Genomic DNA, 21,913 nt, shown 5'->3' on the forward strand with positions numbered 1-21,913 from the left:
AATTCTGTTTCATACCAGATTTCTTGTTCTCCCCCTCCCACTGGGCTGTGCTTTGGCAGAGAGGACCTGTGTCAAGGCTTCTACAAATGCTGCTTTGAGCTGGCTGCCTAAGGATAATGCTATTCTCAGGTTTCCAGCAATGCTGCTCTGTAACCACCCCCAGAGGTGGTTGGCCCTTCAATTCTACCTCCCACCTTTCGGAGAAGCCTCCTGTCCTCCACTTGATGTCTCCACCTATTCCCCTCCCTCCCCCCGCCACCCACCACCCACTCCCGCAGAGCAGTCAATTCCACATTCTAACACATTCTGGGGCACAGTGTTGAGCCCCCAATGATTTACGTAAGTTTTTTTTTAAAGTTTACTGGAAATGGAAGCATGTGTGAAGAGGGTTGCCAGTGTAATATTAGCTGTAAAGTAAAGTGCAGCACATCGACTGCCAAATAGAAATGTGTCACAAAATGTTCACATCAGGAATGAAATCAATTAAGCACAAGAGGATTAAAAAAAACATTTAGCCAAAAGGTAATTTTTTTTAAAGTTTACCATTATGAACCAGTGAGAACAAGAGGCACAAAATAGCCTGAGCAGCTAAGTGTCTGTATATATGGCCAACAAATATTATATATCCCTAAATGGCATTTGCCAGTTCTATTCTAGCAATCTTTTCAGCACACATCAGCAACAGGTAAGATGACCCCTATACCCATCAGGAAAGCCTTAAAGCGAGCCCCAGCTGGGCAGAGAAAATGTTTCAAGGACACCCCCAAAGCCTCCTTGATAAAATGCAACATCCCCACCGACACCTGGAGTCCCTGGTAAAGGTCGCCCTAAGTGGAGGAAGTGCATCCGGGAGGGCGCTGAGCACCTCGAGTCTCGTCGCCGAGAGCATGCAGAAACCAAGCGCAGGTAGCGGAAAGAGCGTGCGGCCAACCAGACTCCCCACCCACCCTTTCCTTCAATGACTGTCTGTCCCACCTGCGACAGAGACTGTAATTCCCATATTGGACTATTCAGTCACCTAAGAACTCGCTTTTAGAGTGGAAGCAAGTCTTCCTCGATTTAGAGGGACTGCCTATGATGATGATGAAGGCACTTATGGGTTGTTTTAATTCCTGTCTGCCGACCGTGAGCTACATGCGATTCTGCTCCCCCTAACATTTGGATCAGGCGTTGGTCTCTGTAGACATGCGAGGCTCTGGGGTATAATACAGAGACTGAAACTGCAAACACCTGGGATTGAATTTCACCGTTTACTGTCCTGGAATAGGCAAGCCTTAAAACCAACAGAAGATTCACGGGGCTCCCATTTGGTTTTACCCCCAGGTCCCGTGCTGTTTATAGGTAGCAATGTAACCGGCACCAGGGAATACACATCTGCACTACTGTAATGTAAAACCCCGAGTGCTGGCCATCGTTTATCCCCTCTGAATTGGTAAGAAGATAATACCAATACTCCGCGCTGAGTCCAGAAGCTCAGTTTTGATGAGACGCTGCCCTCTGGATGACATTAAAAGGGATGCCATTGTTATGGTCTGATCCAAGCTTCTATACAGATCACACAAACACCTGAGATGTCCATTTAGAAGATAATGGGGACAAATGTAAAGGATGCACATTCTTTCCAAGGGCGTACCATGCATTACTGAACTTCACAGGCCTTTTTGTAACCTTTCCAATCCTTGTGGAATGTGCCCATACTCGGATATTTCACACAATAGATGCAATGATAGCTGCTGATGGGTCAATAATCTATATTGCAACCCATCCCTGTGTGAGTTTGGCCTTTACCTTATCTTGATGAATGATAATTGGAACTTGCCTGCAGCACCTTCCTTTAACAAAACAATAGAAATCTAATCTTAGCAGTAAATCTTCAGATTGAATGGTTCAGATTACTATGCCATATAGCTAAAAAGTTCATTAAGGGTCCTGAACGAATGCGTGATCATAATATGCATAAAAAGTCATAATTTACACAACACAGCTATCAGCAACCCCAAAAAGTAAGCAGAAATAATCATTTTATATTGTCTAACTTAAAAAGATTGTTAAAAATGATTGTTATTTAGTTGGGTAATTGACTAATTATTAATCCCCTTGCCTGTATGATGTCACAAATCTGCATTACATCAATAACGACCACTATTTTACCAAGCAGTATTCTGTGACTAGGATCATCAAAGTTTAAAAAAAAGATTTGTATTCAATACTGCATTTCACGACCTCAGGATGTCCCAAAGTGTTTTACAGCCAATAAGGTGTAGTAGTATAGTATTAGGCAGTCCCTCGTATCGAGGATGGCCTGCTTCCACGCCAAAAAGAGATGAGTTCACAGGTGTATCAATGAGGGACCTGACATTCTGGGTCCAGAACTACATACTGGGGTTTTACATTACAGTAGTGAAGATGCGTATTCTCTGGTGCCAGTTACATTGCTACCTATAAACAGCGCGGGTCCTGGGGGTAAAACCAATGGGAGCCCCGTGAATCTGCTGTTGGGTTTAAGGCTTGCCTATTCCAAGACAGTAAACGGTGAGATTCAGTCCCAGGTGTTTGCAGTCTGAATCTCTGTGTTATACCCCAGAGCCTTGTATGTCTACAGCGACCAGTACCTGATCCAAATGTAATGGGGAGTAGAATCGCATGTAGCTCACGGTCGGCAGACAGGAATTAAAACAACACATACTGTTCATGGATTCTTTTAACATGGGGTGGCCGTTGCACACCAGCCACCACGTGGACTTGACAGAGCTAGGTCTTGGTCCAGTGGTAAGGGTTAACCAAGACGACTGGAGACCAAGCTCTGCTGCATGGATCTAGTGCGCACACATGCTCCTATTATCCATAGATGGCAGTGTGGGCTGGCCCATGCTGCCTTTGGGCCCTCGCCTCTCCTGGGCCCCGATCACGACACTCCTGGGCCCCGATCTCTCACTGCTCCTCCGCCCCGATCAAAAATGGAGCAGTCAGAAACAGGACATCAATTAGTCTCCTCTTATCATGGAGACATCAAATATCGACACACTGTTATTTGAAATATCAAAATATTAAACTCTTGCCTATAAGGTGTAGTCACTGTTTCAATGTAGGAAGTGTGGCAGCCAATTTGCGCACAGCATGCTCTCCCAAACAGAAGTGTGATAATGACCAGGTAATCTGTTCATTAATTAATTTGTGATTCCCATATGGTATTTAATTCAGTAACATTAGAAACTTCACAATATCTTTTATTTGGTATTTAATCAGGTACGAAGGAAATTTTATTTTTTTACTTTATTTGAAGGTTGTATCCTTCTAAAAGGGCACTTGCCTTGTACCCCACCCAATTTTCTGACTTTGCTCTCCTCTCTCATCCCACATAACACATTTCCAGTACTGGAGAGAATGGCACACGTCCTCTGCTCCCAGCCAATGATGCTGATGGCTGGGTGCCAGGATGTGCATAAGTGGAACTTGGTGGAGATTACCCCCATTCAATTCTCCTTCTCTTTCCAGCCAGGAGTTTCCTGATCATTGCTCAGTGCCTACCCCAGCAGGGTGGCTAAGATTAAAGAGCTCAGCAGAGGTAACGCATCAAATCTGAAACGCAGTGAATCTGTAATTTCCAAATTTAGAGGAACTATTTCGCACCATTGTGATCGTTCTCCATCATATCGCCATTTTATTTTTGAAAGCTTGTCCAGCAAGAATGCTTTAATTATGTTACTATGACAGCATGCTTTAGTTATGTTACTGTTCTACAGCAAGTAACTATTGCCTGCAAGGAAAGGTCACTAGTTATGGGTAATGAGTGTGATAAAATTGTGACACTTTTTTGGGGCAGATCAGGAGGGAAGGAGAAATCTGTAATTTTCAAATTTAGAGGAACTAAACAAGTGGGATGCACTGCATGGGATGACAAATAAAACATTCAAAGCACATTTTTAATCCATGTGCAATTCACGATTTTTTTCTTAAGAAAGTAACATAGTTAACTAAATGTTATTATCTTCCATCGTCAAGTAGTTAACGAGTGAGCTTGTGGAAAGTATGTGGCCCAGGCAATAGGGGGTCACACAACAATGTAAAATCAATGCTGCCTTCTTTTTGGCTATTGTGATCATTGTGATCGTGGCGGATCAAGAGAAAATGGGCTGAGAAGCTCACAGCAAAGCAGCTGCTAGAGCCAAACAAGGCTGAATCCTGTTGACTCTGCTGCTACAGTCCTGCATACTCTGGTATTTTGTTGATGTCAAGTGCAAGCACGGCATCTCTGATGGTAGTTCAAATGTTTTTAGTGGGGATGGGTGGGTGGAGGGAGAATGCTCAATGGTGTGTGGGAGTATTCAACCCAATCATGACTATTGATATCCAGTGATAATATCTTAAGCTACTGTCAGAAACTCAGGATTGTAGCACCCCTCTAATAGACCCTAAAGTCCTGGTTGTGCAATGTGACCATTTGAGAATGGCTGTAGTTTCACCCCCTGCCCCGATTCATTTCATTACAAAGCAAATCAAATAAGTATATTTTATGGATCTATGAATTTATTGAATTCTCCTTTCGAATATTTAACATTGGGATTTTTTTTTCCAGATTCTGATGGTTTTTTAAAATTATACAGTGGATACGCAGAAGAGTTAAATCTTGCTTTTGAACAGATCATATTCATTACATTCAGCTATCTTTTTTTTTCCTGCCCACTGAATAATTTGAGTTTTCAATCAATTATTTAACTGACACACACTACTGTCTTGAGCTGTCTGTGTGTTCAGGGTAAAAGAAAACAATTGGGCCGAGCTAGAATTAAGGTCCAATTTGGGGCAAGGTTTGCGAGGGGAAAACAAACCACTGCCTTCTAAACACCACCTACACTCTCCCTCTAGGCAAAAACTTCCGAGGGCAATCCAGCCAGGGAAACACCCTATTTTTGCCAGTTGTAATTGTAATTTAAGCAACTTACACAGCATTGGGAATGCAGTGGGAGTATTTGGGTGGCCAGTATGCACCAGTCTGTCCCTTACAGGAACAACGGCAAACACACAGTTTTTGGGATGTCTTTGCCACTATGTTTATTGCAGTAAGCAATTGTCCATTCTTTCAACAGAAATTGAGAACCATTTTATAAGACGAGCAGTCCAGGGAAATATTAAGTTCACTATAACTTTCGATAAGTTAAATGACTCAGTGTCAATACGAACTGTTGCAAATGTAGGAAAGGAAAATTTTTTTTTAAATAAAATGCCTGATTTATTTTGCCAAGATACTTATAATGCCATGTTAGTAATCTTTCTCTTCATTTTTGTTTGATGTCGTGCTTGTTTTATGTCTTGATTTTTACTTGTTTGGCTATCTTTCATTTCTGCTTGCATGTTTCCAGATTCTTCTCTGTTTTTTTTCATAACTTTGTTTAAAGGTCAGAGTAACTTTTCAAAAAGCTCACTCTTGCTTTATGTTTTCTTTGAGAATGGAGATAAAATACATCAATCTGTCCTCCTTGCTTTCAATAACTTTTAGAGCCCTTTTGATGCTGTATTAAAAATGTTTTCCCCTCATCCAAACTCCTTTCACATTCCTATATCTGTCTTTTTCCAATGTTTTCAGCTCCTGATGTTTATCTGTACTTCTCCTTTGACGAATTGACTTTATAATCGTATCAAACCCTTCAAACCCATTTTTAGCCTCTTCCCTGCATTATTTCAGTTTCATTTTAAAGGATTTATTATCTAATTCCTTCACCTCCAATTTCACATCCAACCATGACTCAATATGCACTGCCAACAAGAAATGCTGTACAATCCCACTAAGTGAATGCAAACCGGTGGATTGAAATACTTCATGAACAAAGTGTCCCAAGGAAGCCACTTTGGATAAAGATGTTTCTGTCCCATGCATGGTTCCTCATCCCTATCCAACCCCGCTCACTCACTCCCAGATTATGGTTAGAGGCAGAGTAACTGGTCCTTGCATATGGAGCGTCAGCTTATTTAAAATTTTGTAAAGTCAACCCTTTGCTGATTCATTGACTCGAGTCATATTAAATGTAGCATGTAAACCCATTTTTAAGCCCAGAAACAAAATGAATGGACATGTTGTACAAGCAGTGTTACGATACAGCTGATCCGCTTTGCCTGCAATGCTTTGCGAGTTAGAACTGTAGTGAAATTACACTAAACAGAATGCAAAAAAAACGGAACTATACACTACTCCAACACCTGTTTGAATTGAGCCAAGTTTGCTGAAACAGATTCGCCAGCAGTCATCTGCTCGATGACCACTCCATAACTAATTTTGCACATTGTTTTGAAGAGAGGCTCAACAAACAATTTTTTTTGGAAACTGTATTTCTCGCCAACTCTAGCCTGCTTGTCAGTATCAGGCGGCAATGGGTGTGGTGAAATTGACCAGGCCGCTCCACTGGTAAAGGAAGGCTGGTCCATATGTCACATATAACAAGCCTCTGGCAGTTCTAGGGTTGAATGCCAGATAGGTCGGCGCACTCACCTCTGGAAGCGGCATGCCGTTGATGATCAGATCGGGCTGCTGTTGGGAGCTCTGGGTGCTGGTGAAGGTGTGGTAGACGTGGTTTCCAGTCGCGTTCCTGGAGTTCTGACTGTCCACGTTTAAAAAGCTGGCCTCCGACCTGCGACATCCCAGGGGCAAAGTCTGCTGGTGGTAGTCGAAATAGTTCAGCGAGGAGGTGAGGGACGAGCAGCTGACCACGTTCATTTTGTCAGTCTCCTCCATGTCTCTGGGTACCAGCCTGATGTCATTCTTGTTGATCTTACTCTTTTTCTTGGGTTTCTTCTGTTGCCCGTACGAATACTCTGCCACCCTGCAGTTGTACGTCCGGATCTCCTTGTTGTCTCGCTTGCACTTGACTGCCACGAAGATCATGGTCACAAAGAGGATGGCAGCGATGGAGCCCAGGGCGATGATGAAAATCAGGGATAAATTCAGGGAGCCGGTCGATTCCTGAGCGTCGAGGGCAGGGGAGAGGTAGACCACGATCAGGGCAGTGGATGACAGGGCGGGCTTGCCGTGATCCTGGGCCACCACGATCAGTTCATAGCTGGTGTCCGCGCCGTCCCCGAAGCTGCGGGTGGTCCTGATCTCGCCACTCGTCTGGTCCATCTCGAAGAAGCCCCGGTCGCCGTCGGCGATCTCGTAGGTCAAGCGGCCGTTGTCACCTTCGTCGTAGTCGTCGGCTTTGACCACCGTCACCAAGTAGCCGGAGCCCACGTTCCTGGGGATGTAGACATCGGTGGTACCGTTGACCAGTGGCGGGGCTGTGATGACCGGCACATTGTCGTTCACATCCAGCACGATCACCCGCACCGTGGCGTTACTCTCCAGCGCCGGGTTGCCCCCGTCTTTGGCCATGACCTTGAACTCGAAGGAGCGGGTCTGCTCGTGGTTGAAGGACCTCAGGGCATACACGTCGCCCGAAGTGGGGTTGATGGAGACGTAGGTGAAGACGGGCATGTCCTGCACCTGGGACGGGATGATCTGGTAGGAGACGCTGCCGTTCAAGCCCAGGTCCACGTCCCTGGCGGACACCGACAGCAGGTGCGAGCCCGGCGTGTTGTTCTCCTGCACGATCACCTGGTAGAAGGGTTTGGAGAAGTGCGGGGGGTTGTCGTTCTCGTCCGTGATCCGGACGCCGAACGACTTGGTGGATTGCAGCGAGGGCGAGCCGCCGTCCTTGGCCAGGATGGTGAGGTTGTAGAGATCGCGGTGCTCGCGGTCCAGCCGGCCGTCCACCAGGATGGTGTAGAAGCTCTCGTACTCCTGCAGCTTGAAGGGCACGTCGCCCAGCAGCCTGCACTGCACCCGGCCGTTCGGGCCCGAGTCCCGGTCCGACACCCTGACCAGGCCGATCACATAGCCGGCAGGGGCGGCCTCGCTCACCTCCACCGTCTGGCTGCTGACCGAGAACAGGGTGATGAGCGGCACGTTGTCATTGACATCCAACACCTTGACCGTCACCTTGCAGTGAGCGGGGATGGAGTTGGGTCCCAGGTCCTTCGCCTGCACGTCGATCTCGTACACGCTGCCCTCCTCGTAGTCGATGTCGCCCTTGACCGCGATGGCCCCGGTGCGGGGGTCGAGCCTGAAGAGCTCCCGGGTCTTCTCCGACACATAGCTGTTGAAGGAGTAGACCACCTGCCCGTTGGTGCCCTCGTCCGGGTCGGACGCGCTCAGCTGCATGACCAGCGAGCCGGCCGGGGCGTTCTCCAGCACGCTGACCGTGTAGGCGCTCTGCTCGAACACCGGGTAGTTGTCGTTGGAGTCGATGACTCGGATGTTGAGCTGCGCCGTGCCGAAGTTGGGCGGCTGGCCCCCGTCCAGCGCGGTGAGCATGTAGCTGTAGTGGGACTGCACCTCGCGGTCCAGCGGCTTCTCCACCACCAGCTCGGCGAAGCGGGAGCCGTCTCCCCGGCTCTTGATCTCCAGCCCGAACAGATCGTTGGGCGTGATCTCGTAACTCTGCACCCCGAACTCGCCGGCGTCCGGGTCGTACGCGCTCTCCAGCGGGATCCGGGTGCCCGGCATGGCCGTCTCCGAGATCTCCAGGTCGATCTGCTCGGTGGGGAAGCTGGGCGAGTTGTCGTTCAGGTCCAGGATCTCCACTTTGACCACGCAGATCTCCATGGAGTTGACCATCTCCTCCAGCGAGATCAGGCACTTGGGGCTCTGCCGGCATAGCAGGTCCCGGTCGATCTTCTGCTTGGTGACCAGCAGCCCGGTCGACGGGCTGATGTCCACCAGATGCGGCGCCGAGTTGGACAGAACGCGGAAAAGAGGCACCGACTGGTCCCAAGTTGAGAAGCCGGCGTCTTTCGCGATGTTCCCGATCACTGTCCCGGCTCTCTCCTCTTCTACGATGGAGTATTTCAAATTAATCACGGCGGCAGCTCGAGCCCAGAAGAGCAGGACGAGCAGCAATAGCAAATCCATCCCCGATCGGTACCTGTTGATTTCTGGATTCATTGCAAGCAGCTCCTAGATACTGGCATGGTTAAAACAACAATGCTCCAGTCCCATTGCAAAGTAACAAAAAAACACACACACGCACTTTTCGGTTCACCTGGCAAATATCTGCAAATAATGTCTTTAAGAAAATGAACTCTATGGCAAGGTTTCACGCTGCATGCTCCAGAAGCGGGTGTGCACCGAAACCTCTGTTCTTATTTGTGCAGCACTTACTTCAGCACCCAACCGTGCCGAAATCTGCAGATCTACAAAGAGGTTGTATGTTGCGGCAGGAGGTTTAATTTAGATTCAAATCCCAGCCTGCGCTCTTTTTTCTCCAGGTGGAAGTTTGTTTTGGAAATATACATTTGTACATCTACACGGTGTGGTCTGCGAGTTGGAAGTCGCGGCTGCCGCAGGTCCGCGCTCACAATGCTGCGATTGCAAAGTGCAACTGATCAGGGGCGACTCTGCTGAGCGCGGCTCAGTCCCGGGACCAGTTTAGCTCCAGCCAATGAGAGCCAAGTGCGGGGATTGATTGACAGCTGGAAATTGACAAGTTCTTTTCAACAATTTCAGGAGCTGAGAGGATGAGCTGCCACTCCTGTGATCCCATCATGAGAGGTGGAGCTTGTAAGATGCATGTGAGTTGAGTGTGCGAGAGAGTGGATGTGCGTGTGTCTGTGAGAGTGTATGAATGTGTGTGTGTATGTATGTGAGTATGTATATGTGAGTGTATATGTGAGTGTATATGTGTGCCGCAAGTGTGTGTGGATGCGAGTGTGTGAGTGACTAAGTATGTGTGTGTGTGAGTGCATGGGTGTGTGTGTACGTGTGTGTGAGTATGTGTGTATGTGTGAGAGTGTGCATGGGTATGTGTGTGCGTGTGTGTGAGTATATATGTATGTGTGAGTGTGCATGGGTATGTGTGAGAGTATGTGAGTGTGTATAAAACAAGTACAATCAATTAAGTTGTAAATAGCTTGACAATTGAACACAATTGTTTTGTTAATTTTCCAAAGAACGGTTTAAAAGCTACTCCTTTTTACAGATTGAGAAAAACAAATGGAATCCTCGGCACGTTGAAAAGACTTTTACATTCTCATTAAAAGACTAGAAAGTAGGAGATTAACTGAGATGTAATTTGAAGAATCAATCTGTGTTGACCAGCATAATTGTTATTGTGTTTAAATACCGTAATTATAACCTGTATTAAGAGCAGAGGCGGTATCTATTTGCGTCTTATAATCACCTCCTGTGCTGCAAAAATGCAATTTTATTGGACATCAAAGCACACTGATTTAAAGGCAGGCATCTCTTTCTAACTTAAAACCACATTAAATGATACCACCATGTCTCTTTAGTCAGATTTCTAAAGCACATTTTTTGATACATTAACAGAGCCTTTTTCGAGGAGGATGTGGGGAAGTAGAGATGTGTTTATACATTGCCCCCACTCACAGGCGAGAGAATAAATCAGTTTTATACTCAGAATCCTGACTGTCGGGATCCGCTCTCTGCAGACCGCGTTTTGTTTTAAAGTCACAAAAGAGCCGCATTTATGATCCGCCGATAGAAACGACAAGATTGGATTTCAATAAAATCCCAACCAATGGTTGACTCGAACTCCCAAGTTAGGGTTACAACCGAAATGATTCAGCACGATCTAAAAAAAATATATTGTGCACGAAGCCTAGTGAGTTTATTGCAATTGTTAATATATGCAGGGAGTTCTTTGCTGGTATTTTGTGGTCGAGTCTGTCGGAACTCGATGATCAATAAATCTGAAGTGGCGCCTGTAATATTTGATTGAGTACCAGAATACAGTCTGAATGGGATTCCGTGCCATTAAACAATCCCCCAGGTAAATTGAAATGGAGAAAAGATTCAGGTAAAATTATTAACGTTGTAATGGGCCTCATATTAAATCATTCAACGATAGTCGACAACAGCGCATCAGCCAAATCGTGTTACCCCGGGGAAAACTAAATAGGATGTCTATGCTTCGCTGTCTTTCGCAGCTAAATAATAGCAGATTCGGATCCATGCCTCATTCCGTTAGTTATGTCACTGCAACCACTGGGCGGATCGAAGCAAGGATTGTTTTTTTTTAAGGGCAAAATTCCTCTTGCGTTCGCCCCAAAACGCCTTTGATTATGCGCCAATCTTCCCCAGAAAAATATTCAATGTTTGCTGCTGCCCCTCTTTCAGTGTACACAAGTGTGAGTAAATGTAGTGGGATCACAGTGAGTATCCCGAGAGCCATGCGAAAATGCTCCCTAGTTAAACAGAAAACAAACGCACACGTGTAAACTGAGACAGTCACCCTAGACTATCAGACTGCAAAGTGCACTGTGAACAGGGTTTCAGTGTGGGAGAGCTGCCGGCATTAACAGTTTGTTTACTGTACCGGCAGTCGCCATGCGGTATGAATTACATCGGGTATGCATAACCTCTTATCTCTGCCTGGTGTGTTGTGAATAAATAATAAGTAAAATATCCGGGATATGGGCTGGAAAAATAAACATACACATGTTTCTCTACTCCTTGCACGCTGATATTTATGTGCACTCATTCGGGCTGTGCTGTGTGAAGGGTTGATATGAACGGTGAGCAAGTACTGTTGCCTTACTTTCAACATTAAGATTTTGGAAGAGGCACGTCTCAATGAATTTAACTCTTTAGTCACAAATTTGCGCAGTCGGTTTAGTTTCATCTTATTTTGACTACTGCGTCAACTTGTGCGAAAAAAAGAATATACGTAATTAGTCTACACAATATATTTAATGTAATCTATAAATCTAAAACTCCTTTATTGGGTAGATCGACGTCTTAAGCAGTTGGGAAGTGGGGAAACGAACCTCACTGGCGCCACACAGTGGGTGAATTGAATGGAATATCTGGATCCGATCGAGGGGATCAAATAGCAGATGAACGCAAAATAACCGCGCTGCCTATTGTGGAATCTTCGACTTTTCAGATAAATGTTTGACAAGTGTCACGGAGACGTATTGGTTTTACTTTTCATGTACACCTTTGCTGTTACACAGACTTAGTATTCTGGATGTTATGTGTTTTACCGCATCCCTTGTGTTTTGCACTGCAGTGAGATTAAAGGCACAGCATGTGGTACCTATGATAACGGTATGCCTCATATTCCAATGTAATCATTGTTTTGACTTGCAATTAAGCTGCTTGGTGGGCCCCAACAATGGGCTTAATTGGAAATATCCTCATTTAAATGCTGTGCTTGATTTGAATTATATTATCAAGAAAGAGTTTGTTGGTGAATTGGGGTTACAATTGGATGCTAAATTATTTTTTTTAATGCTACTTAAAAATGTGAAATCATATTTCTGTCATCCTGCCTGAATTTGGAAGGCTGACTGATGATATTAAGTGTTAGGAAAAAAATAAAGGTTGATTTGTGTTAAGTTAGCGAGAGTGCTGTGTAAGGATTTGTCTTCATGCTCACTGAAGCACACATTTACATGGTATACTGCAATTGAGAGCACTGACTGACTTTTACCTCTCTGCATTTATGTTTGGTCAGTAATTTGGCAGAAAACACATTTAGAAAAACATTCCTGGAGACCTTAAAGAAATATTGGAGATTTCAGTGTGATACTGCAGTATGGTTGACTGTTGCAAGATCAGGCAGAGTTCGAGAAAGTTTTGCTTTGGATAAAGGTTTCGGGCTACTAACAGATTAGATTGACACATGAAGGCTGCAGTATCCCTACACAGAACAATTTTTAAATCCTTTAAAGTACAGTGCACAAAAAAATTGTCTTGAATGTCTTTACAATGCTGCAGGCAGTTATAGGACATTTTTAGCTCTATATGTGATAAAAGCATTCATGAAGCACGAATATTTGTCCATTTTAATTTTCATAAGCCATGAAAAATAAATGCAAGATTAACGTATAACTAATGTGCTTTCAATGAACATGTAATTTTTTTTAGAAAAGTGTTTAAATTAATCCTGGGTGTAGTCTCATAAATAGGCTATTGCAGCTTGAAACAGGCTCCAGTTGTTTTGCAATAATTGAAATAAATTATTTCATAAGCTATTATTAAAAGGATTTACCATGTTATTTTGTGTTAAAATGTTTGAATAAGCAATGCTACTGCCTGCATGAGAGACCACCATTAACCAGGGTATTTCAGTAGCAATGTATCCATCTGTAGGTTACCCCTACACCACGGTGATGATTTATATGTTTATTTTAATTGTGGTGTGGGTACCAGCGTCTTCTGTGTTGTGCTGGTCCTAATTAAATACACATTGGCCTTTCTCTTAGTCTGTTTGCTGTGCATCCATCAAGTTCTTGCACTTATTTCTGGAGAAAGATGTGAGTTACATGGTTACTTAATGTATAGCAGTGCAATGAGTGCTGATGCCACGAAACTGAGGTTAAAATAAACAACAATTTCAATTGATCTGCCAGCTGATCTGGAAATCATCCCTCACTGTCTGCAATTTCATTACTCCTGAACCCTGCACAGCCCATTTCTATCTCCTCCCCAAAATGCACAAATAAGACTATCCTGGTAGATCCATTCCTTCAACTGGTCGCCGCTTAGACTTAATTATTTACCCCTTGTGCAGTTTCTACCTACCTATATTTATGACGCTTCTGATACTCTCTGCCCCTTTGAATATTTCAGATTCTCTGGTCCAAATTTTCCCCTTTTCGCCATGGGTATCACTTTACACCTCTCTCTCATCAGGTTTCTTTCTCAAACAATGGCCCAACTAATCTCTTCTACCACTCTCCTCTACTTGGACGAACTTGTTCTCAGCCTGAACAACCATTCTTTTAATTCCACTCATTTTCTTCAAGTGGAATGTGTTGCTTCAGGAGCCTGCATGGTTCCGGCTATGCCTGTCCTTTTGTAGGATATGTGGAACACTCTTTCTTCCAATCATACTCAGGCCTCCTCCCTGACTTATTCTCTATTGGATAGATGACCGTGTTGAAGCTGCTTCCTGCTCTTACTCCACCGGGAAAATGTAATTGATTGCACTTCCAATTTCCACCAATCCTTCATCTGACTTTTCCCTCTCTTTCCTGGACTTCTCTCACTCTCCATCTCTGTCAAAAGGCTTTCCACAGACACTTATTACAAGCTCATTGTCTTCCAAACTTACCTACTTTATAAGTCTTCCTATATCACTTCTGGTAAAGCCATCATCCCTTTTCCCAGTTTCTCCTCTGTCTCATATCTGCTCTGATGATTTCACTTCCCACACCAAAACTTTTTAACTGTCCTTTCTTCTTAGCTGAGATATTCACTATGTTGTGGCCAACTGGGCCCTTGAGTGTGTCCATCCCTTTTTTTGTGCTTCTTCTCTTCCCCCTCCTCTCACAATCACGACAGGGTCTCCCTTGACCTCACCTTCCAAATTATCATATCCTACAACAAACACAACCCACAACATGATCCAACCAGTAATCATATCCTCCCCCCAAACCCCTTTTTGTGCTTTCTGGTAGGATTATTCTTTTTGGGATACTCTTGTTCAATCCTTCAATGCCAAGACTTCTGGCTTCCCTTCATTTAGTTCTTTCCAATGCAACTGTAGCATATGCAACATCTGTTCATTCACCTCTTCCCACACCATTGTTAAAGACTCCAAAGATTCTTTCCATGTGAAACAGCAATCTTTTCTACCACATTTGCTGCTCACATGCTCCTATACTCTTCTAGCCAAGCTCAACCCCTGCTTCAGGAACAGTAGTCCAATATTACAAAAAAGATCAAATTGGACTCAAGTGACCCATGGTGCTGGCTCATCTGTGGCAATAGCGCCGAAGGCAGGCTTCACCAAATGTTTAGATGTGTATCCTTTCCCTCGTTGAATAAATTACTAGCATACGGAAAGCTTGCCCAGAGAGCTTGGCCGCTATCAGACTTGGCTAATGGTGTAAAATCTGTGGAGGTAAAAGCTCTTACAGGGCTGCAGTTCATTGTTAAAGGGTAGCAGAAATGTTGACTAATTGTTCACAGTGGGTTATGATAATCTAATTAGTTTGATTGTTTCTAATAGTGGGTGAGATGGTAATTAGGGGTCAAAATGTAAGATAATCACAAAAAAAGTTAAAAGGGAAATGAGAAAAAAATTCAGACTGAGGAGATAATTAGAATGTAGTATTCCTTGCCACAAACCATTGTTGAAATAGACTTCATAAATTATTTTGTAAAAGAATGAGATAGGTGCTTGAAAAAGAAAAAAAATATATTAAATGTTGTGGGGGAGTGAGCAGGAGAGTGGAATTAGACTAGGTAGCTTATGGAGAAAATCACTGGCACAAACTTGATGGCCCAAATGGCCTCTATGCCTTAACATGCTATGGTTTTATGTGATATTGCACCTTTTGAAGCGTTAGACTTCCTAGTAATGGAGGTACAATGAAGGAGGATGGCCATATTTGGGGAGAAAAAGTCTGCTGGTATCAGGAATAAGCGTGCTCCTCAGTTTTACTTTTTCCTTTGGGAAAGTGTTGAAAGGGTTGCCTCTTGCAATGATGGCATTTGTCACTTAGTATATGTTCACAGTGCACACTGCCTGATGTGGCAGATGTCCTTTGTAGTAGCTTAGAAGGATTCTATACAGGTACATAAAAAGGAAAGAAGTGGCTAAATTAAATGCTGGTCCCCTGGAGGTTGAGACTGGGGAATTAATAATGGAGAACAGGGAAATGGCAGAGACGTTAAACAAATATTTTCTATCGGTCTTCACGGTAGAAGACACTAAGAACATCCCAATAGTGGATAATCAAGGGGCTATAGGTAGGGAGGAACTTAATACAATCTCTTTCACTAATGAAGTAGTACTAGATAAAATAATGGGACTAAAGGCAGACAAGCCTCTGGACCTGATAGCTTACATCCTAGGGTCTTAAGAGAAGTGGCTGCAGAGATAGTGAATGCATTTGTTGTAATCTACCAAAATTCCTTGGATTCTGGGACGGTCCCAGCAGATTGGAAAACCGCAAATATAACGCCCCTATTTAAAGAAGGAGACGGACAAAAAGCAGGAAACTATAGACCAGTTAGCCTGACATCTGTTGTTAGGAAAATGCTGGAGTCCATTATTAAGGAAGCAGTAGTGGAACATTTGGAAAAGCATGAAGAGCCAGCATGGTTTTATGAAAGGGAAATCATGTTTGACAAATTTGCAGGAGTTCTTTGTGGATGAACAAGCAGGGTGGATAAGGGGGAACCAGTGGATGTGGTGTATTTAGATTTCCAGAAGGCAGAGACTGCCTATGATGATGATGATGATGACAGAAGAGATTACTGCAAAAAAAAAAAGGTCATTTATTTTGGGAATAATATATTAGCATAGATAGAGGATTGGCTAACTAACAGGAAACAGAGAGTCGGGATAAATGGGTCATTTTCCGGTTGGCAAACAGTGATTAGTGGGGTGCCGCAGTGATTGGTGCTGGGTCCTCAACTATTTACAATCTATATTAATAACTTGGATGAAGGGCCCAAGTGTAATGTTGCCAAGTTTGCTGATGATACAAAGATGGGTGGGAAAGCAAATTGTGAGGGGGACACAAAAAATCTGCAAAGGGATATAGACAGGCTAAGTGAATGGGAAAAATTTGGCAGATGGAGTATAATGTGTGAAAATGTGAGGTTATCTACTTTGGCAGAAATAATAGAAAAGCAAATTATAATTTAAATGGAGAAAAATTGGAAAGTGCTGCAGTACAGAGAGACCAGGGGATCCTTGTACTTGAATCACAAAAAGTTAGTATGCAGGTACAGCAAGTAATCAGGAAGGCAAATGGAATGTTGGCCTTTATTGCAAGGGTATAAAAGCAGAGAAGTCCTGCTACAACTATACAGGGTATTGGTGAGGCCACACCTGGAGTACTGCATACAGTCTCCTTATTTAAGGAAGGATATACTTGCATTGGAGGCTGTTCAGAGAAGGTTCACTAGGTTGATTCCGGAGATGAGGAGGTTGACCTATGAGGATAGGTTAAGTAGGTTGAGCCTATACACATTGGAGTTCAGAAGAATGAGAGGTGATCTTATTGAAACGTATAAGATAATGAGGGGGCTCGACGAGATGGATGCAGAGAGGTTATTTCCACTCATGGGGGAAACTAAAATTAGAGGACATAGTCTTAGAATAAGGGGCCATCCACTTAAAACTGAGATGAGGAGAAATTACTTCTCTCAGAGGGTTGTAAATCTATGCAATTCTCTGCCTCAGAGGGTTATGGAGGCTGGGTCATTGAATATATTTAAGGTGGCTATAGACAAATTTTTAAGTGATAAGGGAGTAAAGGGTTATGGGAAGTGGGCAGGGAAGTGGAGCTGAGTCCATGGTCAGATCAGCCATGATCTTATTGAATGGTGGAGCAGGCTCGAGGGGCCAAATGGCCTACTCCATGTTCTTATGATTCATCATGGAAGCTTCATGGTGTGATAAACTCCTCTTCAACAGGAAGAGCCATCCTTGTTCCACTTATTGTCTGGAGTTCATCCTGAACCAATGGTACACCATTGTGAGAGCTCATCTTATGAAGACAGGTCTCTTCTGACACATCCAGATACGTGTTGCGGGATCTTTATGTGTGGGGTGCGGGGATAGTGAGGGGTGTGATCAAGAAGCATTGGGTATGTTGCACCATAGTTGTTGTCCCTTAAATAACTAATTTACCTCTTTCATATCATCAAGGGCTATGGGTACCCAAAGGAACTCCCATTCTCACTAATATTTTTCGCATTACCCCTGTATATGGCAAAAGCAACCAAGAATAATAAAAGAAAGTGCTGGCAGAAAAAAACCCAGAAACAAAGTCAAAAATGACTGACTACCCAGCACAACCAACTAAGACATGAAGAAAAATGCAGCAATATGTAATTGGAAATACAAATTAACATTTTTAATAGTAACTGAAACAATAAGAATCTTTATGACGATGTCTTCTATATAACTGCAAGTTCTTTATTTTCTTACCTAAGTAGGCCAAGTCCCAGGATTCTCGGTGTACATATGGTTGAGGTGTGCCTGCAGTTGAAATCTTGTCCAAAGTCGTGAAGCTTGGTGTCGGACTTAATTTTGATAAATATTCAGTGTTGATGAAGGTCGCTTTTAGCGCAGCCCCATTCTGCCCTCCAAAAGTGAGGGTTGCAAGATGTGGAGTTCAAAGCCGTGCACCTGATTTACAACCACAAACCTGCAACTAGTGAGAGTAGTGTTGCTAGCAGGATTTCATAAAATTGGGGCTAGTATCTTCTCTTTCTCCGGATTGCTTGGCAGTCTTCTGATCTAACCATTGTTTTAGAAACTTCAGACCTTAGTTATCTCTGCCATTTCCTTTCCCGTTTTTCCCATCCACCGTTTACTTAATTTGCCTCCATCTTGGAGCTTGTATGTAAGTGTATGTATCTTTTCCATGCCTTTTGACTGCCATACTTAGTCATTGTGACAACCTGTTCTTTTTATTGCTTCACAGAGATGAACTTTGGTCATCTAGCAGTTTCCACCTCTTTCCAAGTTTACAAATAAAAATCCATTATATCCATTAGCCATCTCTTTGAGACAAGAGTCATATTTCTTGACTTTTGAATTCTACCTATTTCTCTCTTTCCCCTCACCCTTGCTTTATTCAGTACTATAAAGGGGCTTGCTTATCTTTCAGTTTTCCGTTCTGATGATAGCTTTATACCTGAGACGTTACCCTGCCAGACCTGTTGCATCGTTTTAATATTTTATGTTTTTATAAAGAAAGAAAGACTTGCATTTATGCAGTGCCTTTCACAACCACCGGACATCTCAAAGTACTTTACAGCCAATAGAGTACTTTTTTAAAAGTGTAATCACTGTTGTAATGTAGAATAAAACATTTGCACTTATCACCTTACTTTCATGTGACACTTCTGGATATGATGCCTGCACATGCACATGCATTCAGAAGTACTCAAGAGCGCATGTGTGTGTTGCTTACTTCACATGGCTGCATCACCAGCACAAGCTTACGAGCCTGGGTGAGTGGGAGAGGGGTCGGATGGAGTGGGGCGGTGTCTGATTTGTCCTGGTATGTAGATTGCCAGCCCCAGTTCTTGAACAATATGGTAGCCAACACAGCATCAATATTTATTCTGACACATACTTTTTTCGAGTTGGATTGAAAGGCTATAGTAGCTTTGATTTTCAAATTACTAAATCATGCATCTTATGCAACTTATCTGGTGCTGAATTCGCACAGCTAGCAAAGTAAATTAGACACCTATCTGGGGTGTGACAAAAGTTTTGAACAGACTCACATACCTGCATAGTTCTTTCAGTTATGGCTGGTTCTACTTCATGTTCTCATGCACGTCAAGGTACCTATTTTTACTAAACTTTTAAGTAAAGCGAGAAAATCTACTTTCTGAAAAGGTGATACCTGTACTGCATATTTCAGAAGTGCTGTCGGAGTGTCTTGTTCATGAGAGACTGGAGAAGCTGGGCTTGTTCTCTTTAGAGCAGAGATGGTTAATGGGAGATTTAATAGAGGTGTTCAAAATTATGAGGGGTTTCGATAGAGTAGTTAGGGAGAACAAAAGCAAAATACTGCAGCTGCTGGAAATCTGAAATGAAAACAGAAAATGCTGCAAACACTCAGGTCAGGCAGAAAGAGAGTTGAAGATCGGGAGAAAGTATTTCCACTGGCAAGAAGGGTGGTAACCAGAGGACACAAGTAGCAAAACATCCACGGGTGAGATGAGAAGTTTTTTTTACGCAACGAGTTGTTATGATCTGGAATGCGGTGCCTGAAAGGGCAGTGGAAACAGATTCAATAGTAACGTTCAAAATGGAATTGGATAAATAATTGAAAGGGAAACAATTGAAGGGCCATGGGGAAAGAGCAGGGGAGTGGGACTAATTGGATAGCTCTTTCAAAGAGCCGGAACAGGCATGATGGGCCAAATGCCCCCTTCTGTGCTGTATGAATCTGTGATCTGCTACATATTCAGACAGCTTGGGCAAATATCAGTGCAATGAAGACTCGCCTGAGGGGTTGGTGTCACCCAAGTGTTTTTTTTTGAAATTCGTAGCCAATCGTTCCAATTCTTTGTCAAATCACAAACGCCAGAGGTCACCTTGCACACGCCAAGGATCACTCTGTGCCAATGCTCTTAGCCAAAAGGCCTAGAGCCACTGCACCGTTCCTGGAAGTACTGCAATACCAGGTTCGTGCCATGGAGGTGGATGGGTCAAGCCACCCCACCCACCTCCTGTTTCCAAAAAAGCAAGCATATACCTTCCTGATCCAGGGAGAACCACCCGGAGGTCATGGTGGCTACTCCCCTGTCAGGTCAGTTACGCATGATCTTAGCCAAAAGGCCGAGAAGCCCAAGTGTTTTTTTTTTTAAATTCGTAGCCAATCGTTCCAATTCTTTGTCAAATCACAAACGCCAGAGGTCACCTTGCACACATCAAGGATCACTCTGCGCCAATGCTCTTAGTCTTAGCCAAAAGGCCTAGAGCCACTGCACCGTTCCTGGAAGTACTGCAATACCAGGTTCGTGCCATGGAGGTGGATGGGTCAGGTCCCCCACACACCTCCGTGGAGGTGGATGGGTCAAGCCACCCCACCCACCTCCTCCGAGAAGCCCAAGTGTTGATTCGGACACAAAGGTACTCATGTCCATTGGTAGCGGATTCCAGGCTCTTCTCTCTCCCACAATGGCTGAATTGCCCTGCTCCATGACTTTCATGCCTCTTTAGCACCGTGTGACATGTGTCGTGTCTGCCTTTAGTCTATTATTACCACCATGCAGATTTAAATTTAAAAAAAATTCTACTCAGCAGTCTCCAAAATCACAGGTGGAGATGCAAGACACAAAACACCCCTTAATGTGTTTTTCTTTTCATTAACATGCCATTATAATATGCAAGAGGCACACAGCAGTGCCTTCCTAACAGTGGTGGAAAAGGTGCTTCAAAAGCCAGGAAGGACAGCACAGCACACAGATAGCATAACACGATGACAAATTCTGAAAGCACTTTATAATCGCAAAGCTCCACAATATCTGTCATTTTCAAATCCTGGTTTCAAAATGTGTTTTTTTTTAATCAATCCAAGACGATGTCCTCCCCCGGGGGGGGCCCCAGCTTCCATCATTTCCCAATGAAGTTTGTTATGCTTGTCACACCCAAGAGGGTGAGTGGCTGTAAATTTGCCAAACTGCGCGCCTTGTGCGAGCACCTGAAGGCATCAGATTGTAATGGAAATGCCGAAGCTTTAGCTCGGATGTTCACTGCGCGGGATCACAGATGATTAGGATGCCGGGCATCATGAGGCATTGCAAACTGCTGGCTGGGCAAAAAAAAGGCAGAGGATTAGAATTAGAAAACCGGCAGCTGGGCTGCAAAACTCGCGGCTGAAATGAAGTGTGGAAAGATGTGTACTGGTCAGTGGCAGGACACCACTACAAATAAATCACGCCAGGGAGCTGAGCTGCGGAGCCGCGTCCTTAAAGAGGCCACGCACTTTTGATTTCAAATAGTAGGATAAATCCCACCATGAACAATTGAAACAGTTCAGAATGCATGTCTTTGTTTAGAGGCGCTCCGTTGGTCACTGGCTCAGTGACAGCAATATATTGACCGGGCCCACAGGGAGACCTTTTGAGCCCCACTCCCTCAATTTATTTGGTAATCCGAAGCTGCTGTCTATGTCGTTTGGCCTTTTAGAGGCCATTTTCGTTGAGTACAAATCCAAAATAGCTCTGTCAGATATCAGCACCAGAGATCCATAATATAAATTGCTGCAACATTGCACAGCAGCTGATTTGAAGTAATATTCTGACCATCATTTTGTATTAAAAGGGATTTTATTTTGGTGACTTAACTATCGGTAAATTTAAATATATATGTGTGCTGCAGCTTAACGCTGTCCCTTAAAATACTCTGATCTGTAAAATATATTAGCA

General features: G+C 43.9%; 1 protein-coding gene and 1 pseudogene across 1 annotated transcript in view; both read right to left on the reverse strand.

Moving 5' to 3' along the window:
* The window catches only part of pcdh19 (protocadherin 19), a 136,433-nt gene extending 127,034 nt beyond the window's left edge, over positions 1 to 9,399 (reverse strand). Inside the window, exon 1 of the mRNA XM_070883066.1 lies at positions 6,485 to 9,399. Within this exon, the coding sequence (XP_070739167.1) occupies positions 6,485 to 8,974 (2,490 nt within the window). The 5' untranslated portion in view covers positions 8,975 to 9,399. The remainder of the gene's footprint in view (positions 1 to 6,484) is intronic.
* Positions 9,400 to 20,130: 10,731 nt separating this feature from the next.
* Positions 20,131 to 20,333, reverse strand: LOC139266361 (U2 spliceosomal RNA; annotated as a pseudogene).
* Positions 20,334 to 21,913: the final 1,580 nt, after the last annotated feature.

This window comes from Pristiophorus japonicus, chromosome 6 (genome assembly GCF_044704955.1).
Source record: "Pristiophorus japonicus isolate sPriJap1 chromosome 6, sPriJap1.hap1, whole genome shotgun sequence".
In the NCBI taxonomy this organism is placed as follows: Eukaryota; Metazoa; Chordata; class Chondrichthyes; family Pristiophoridae; genus Pristiophorus; species Pristiophorus japonicus.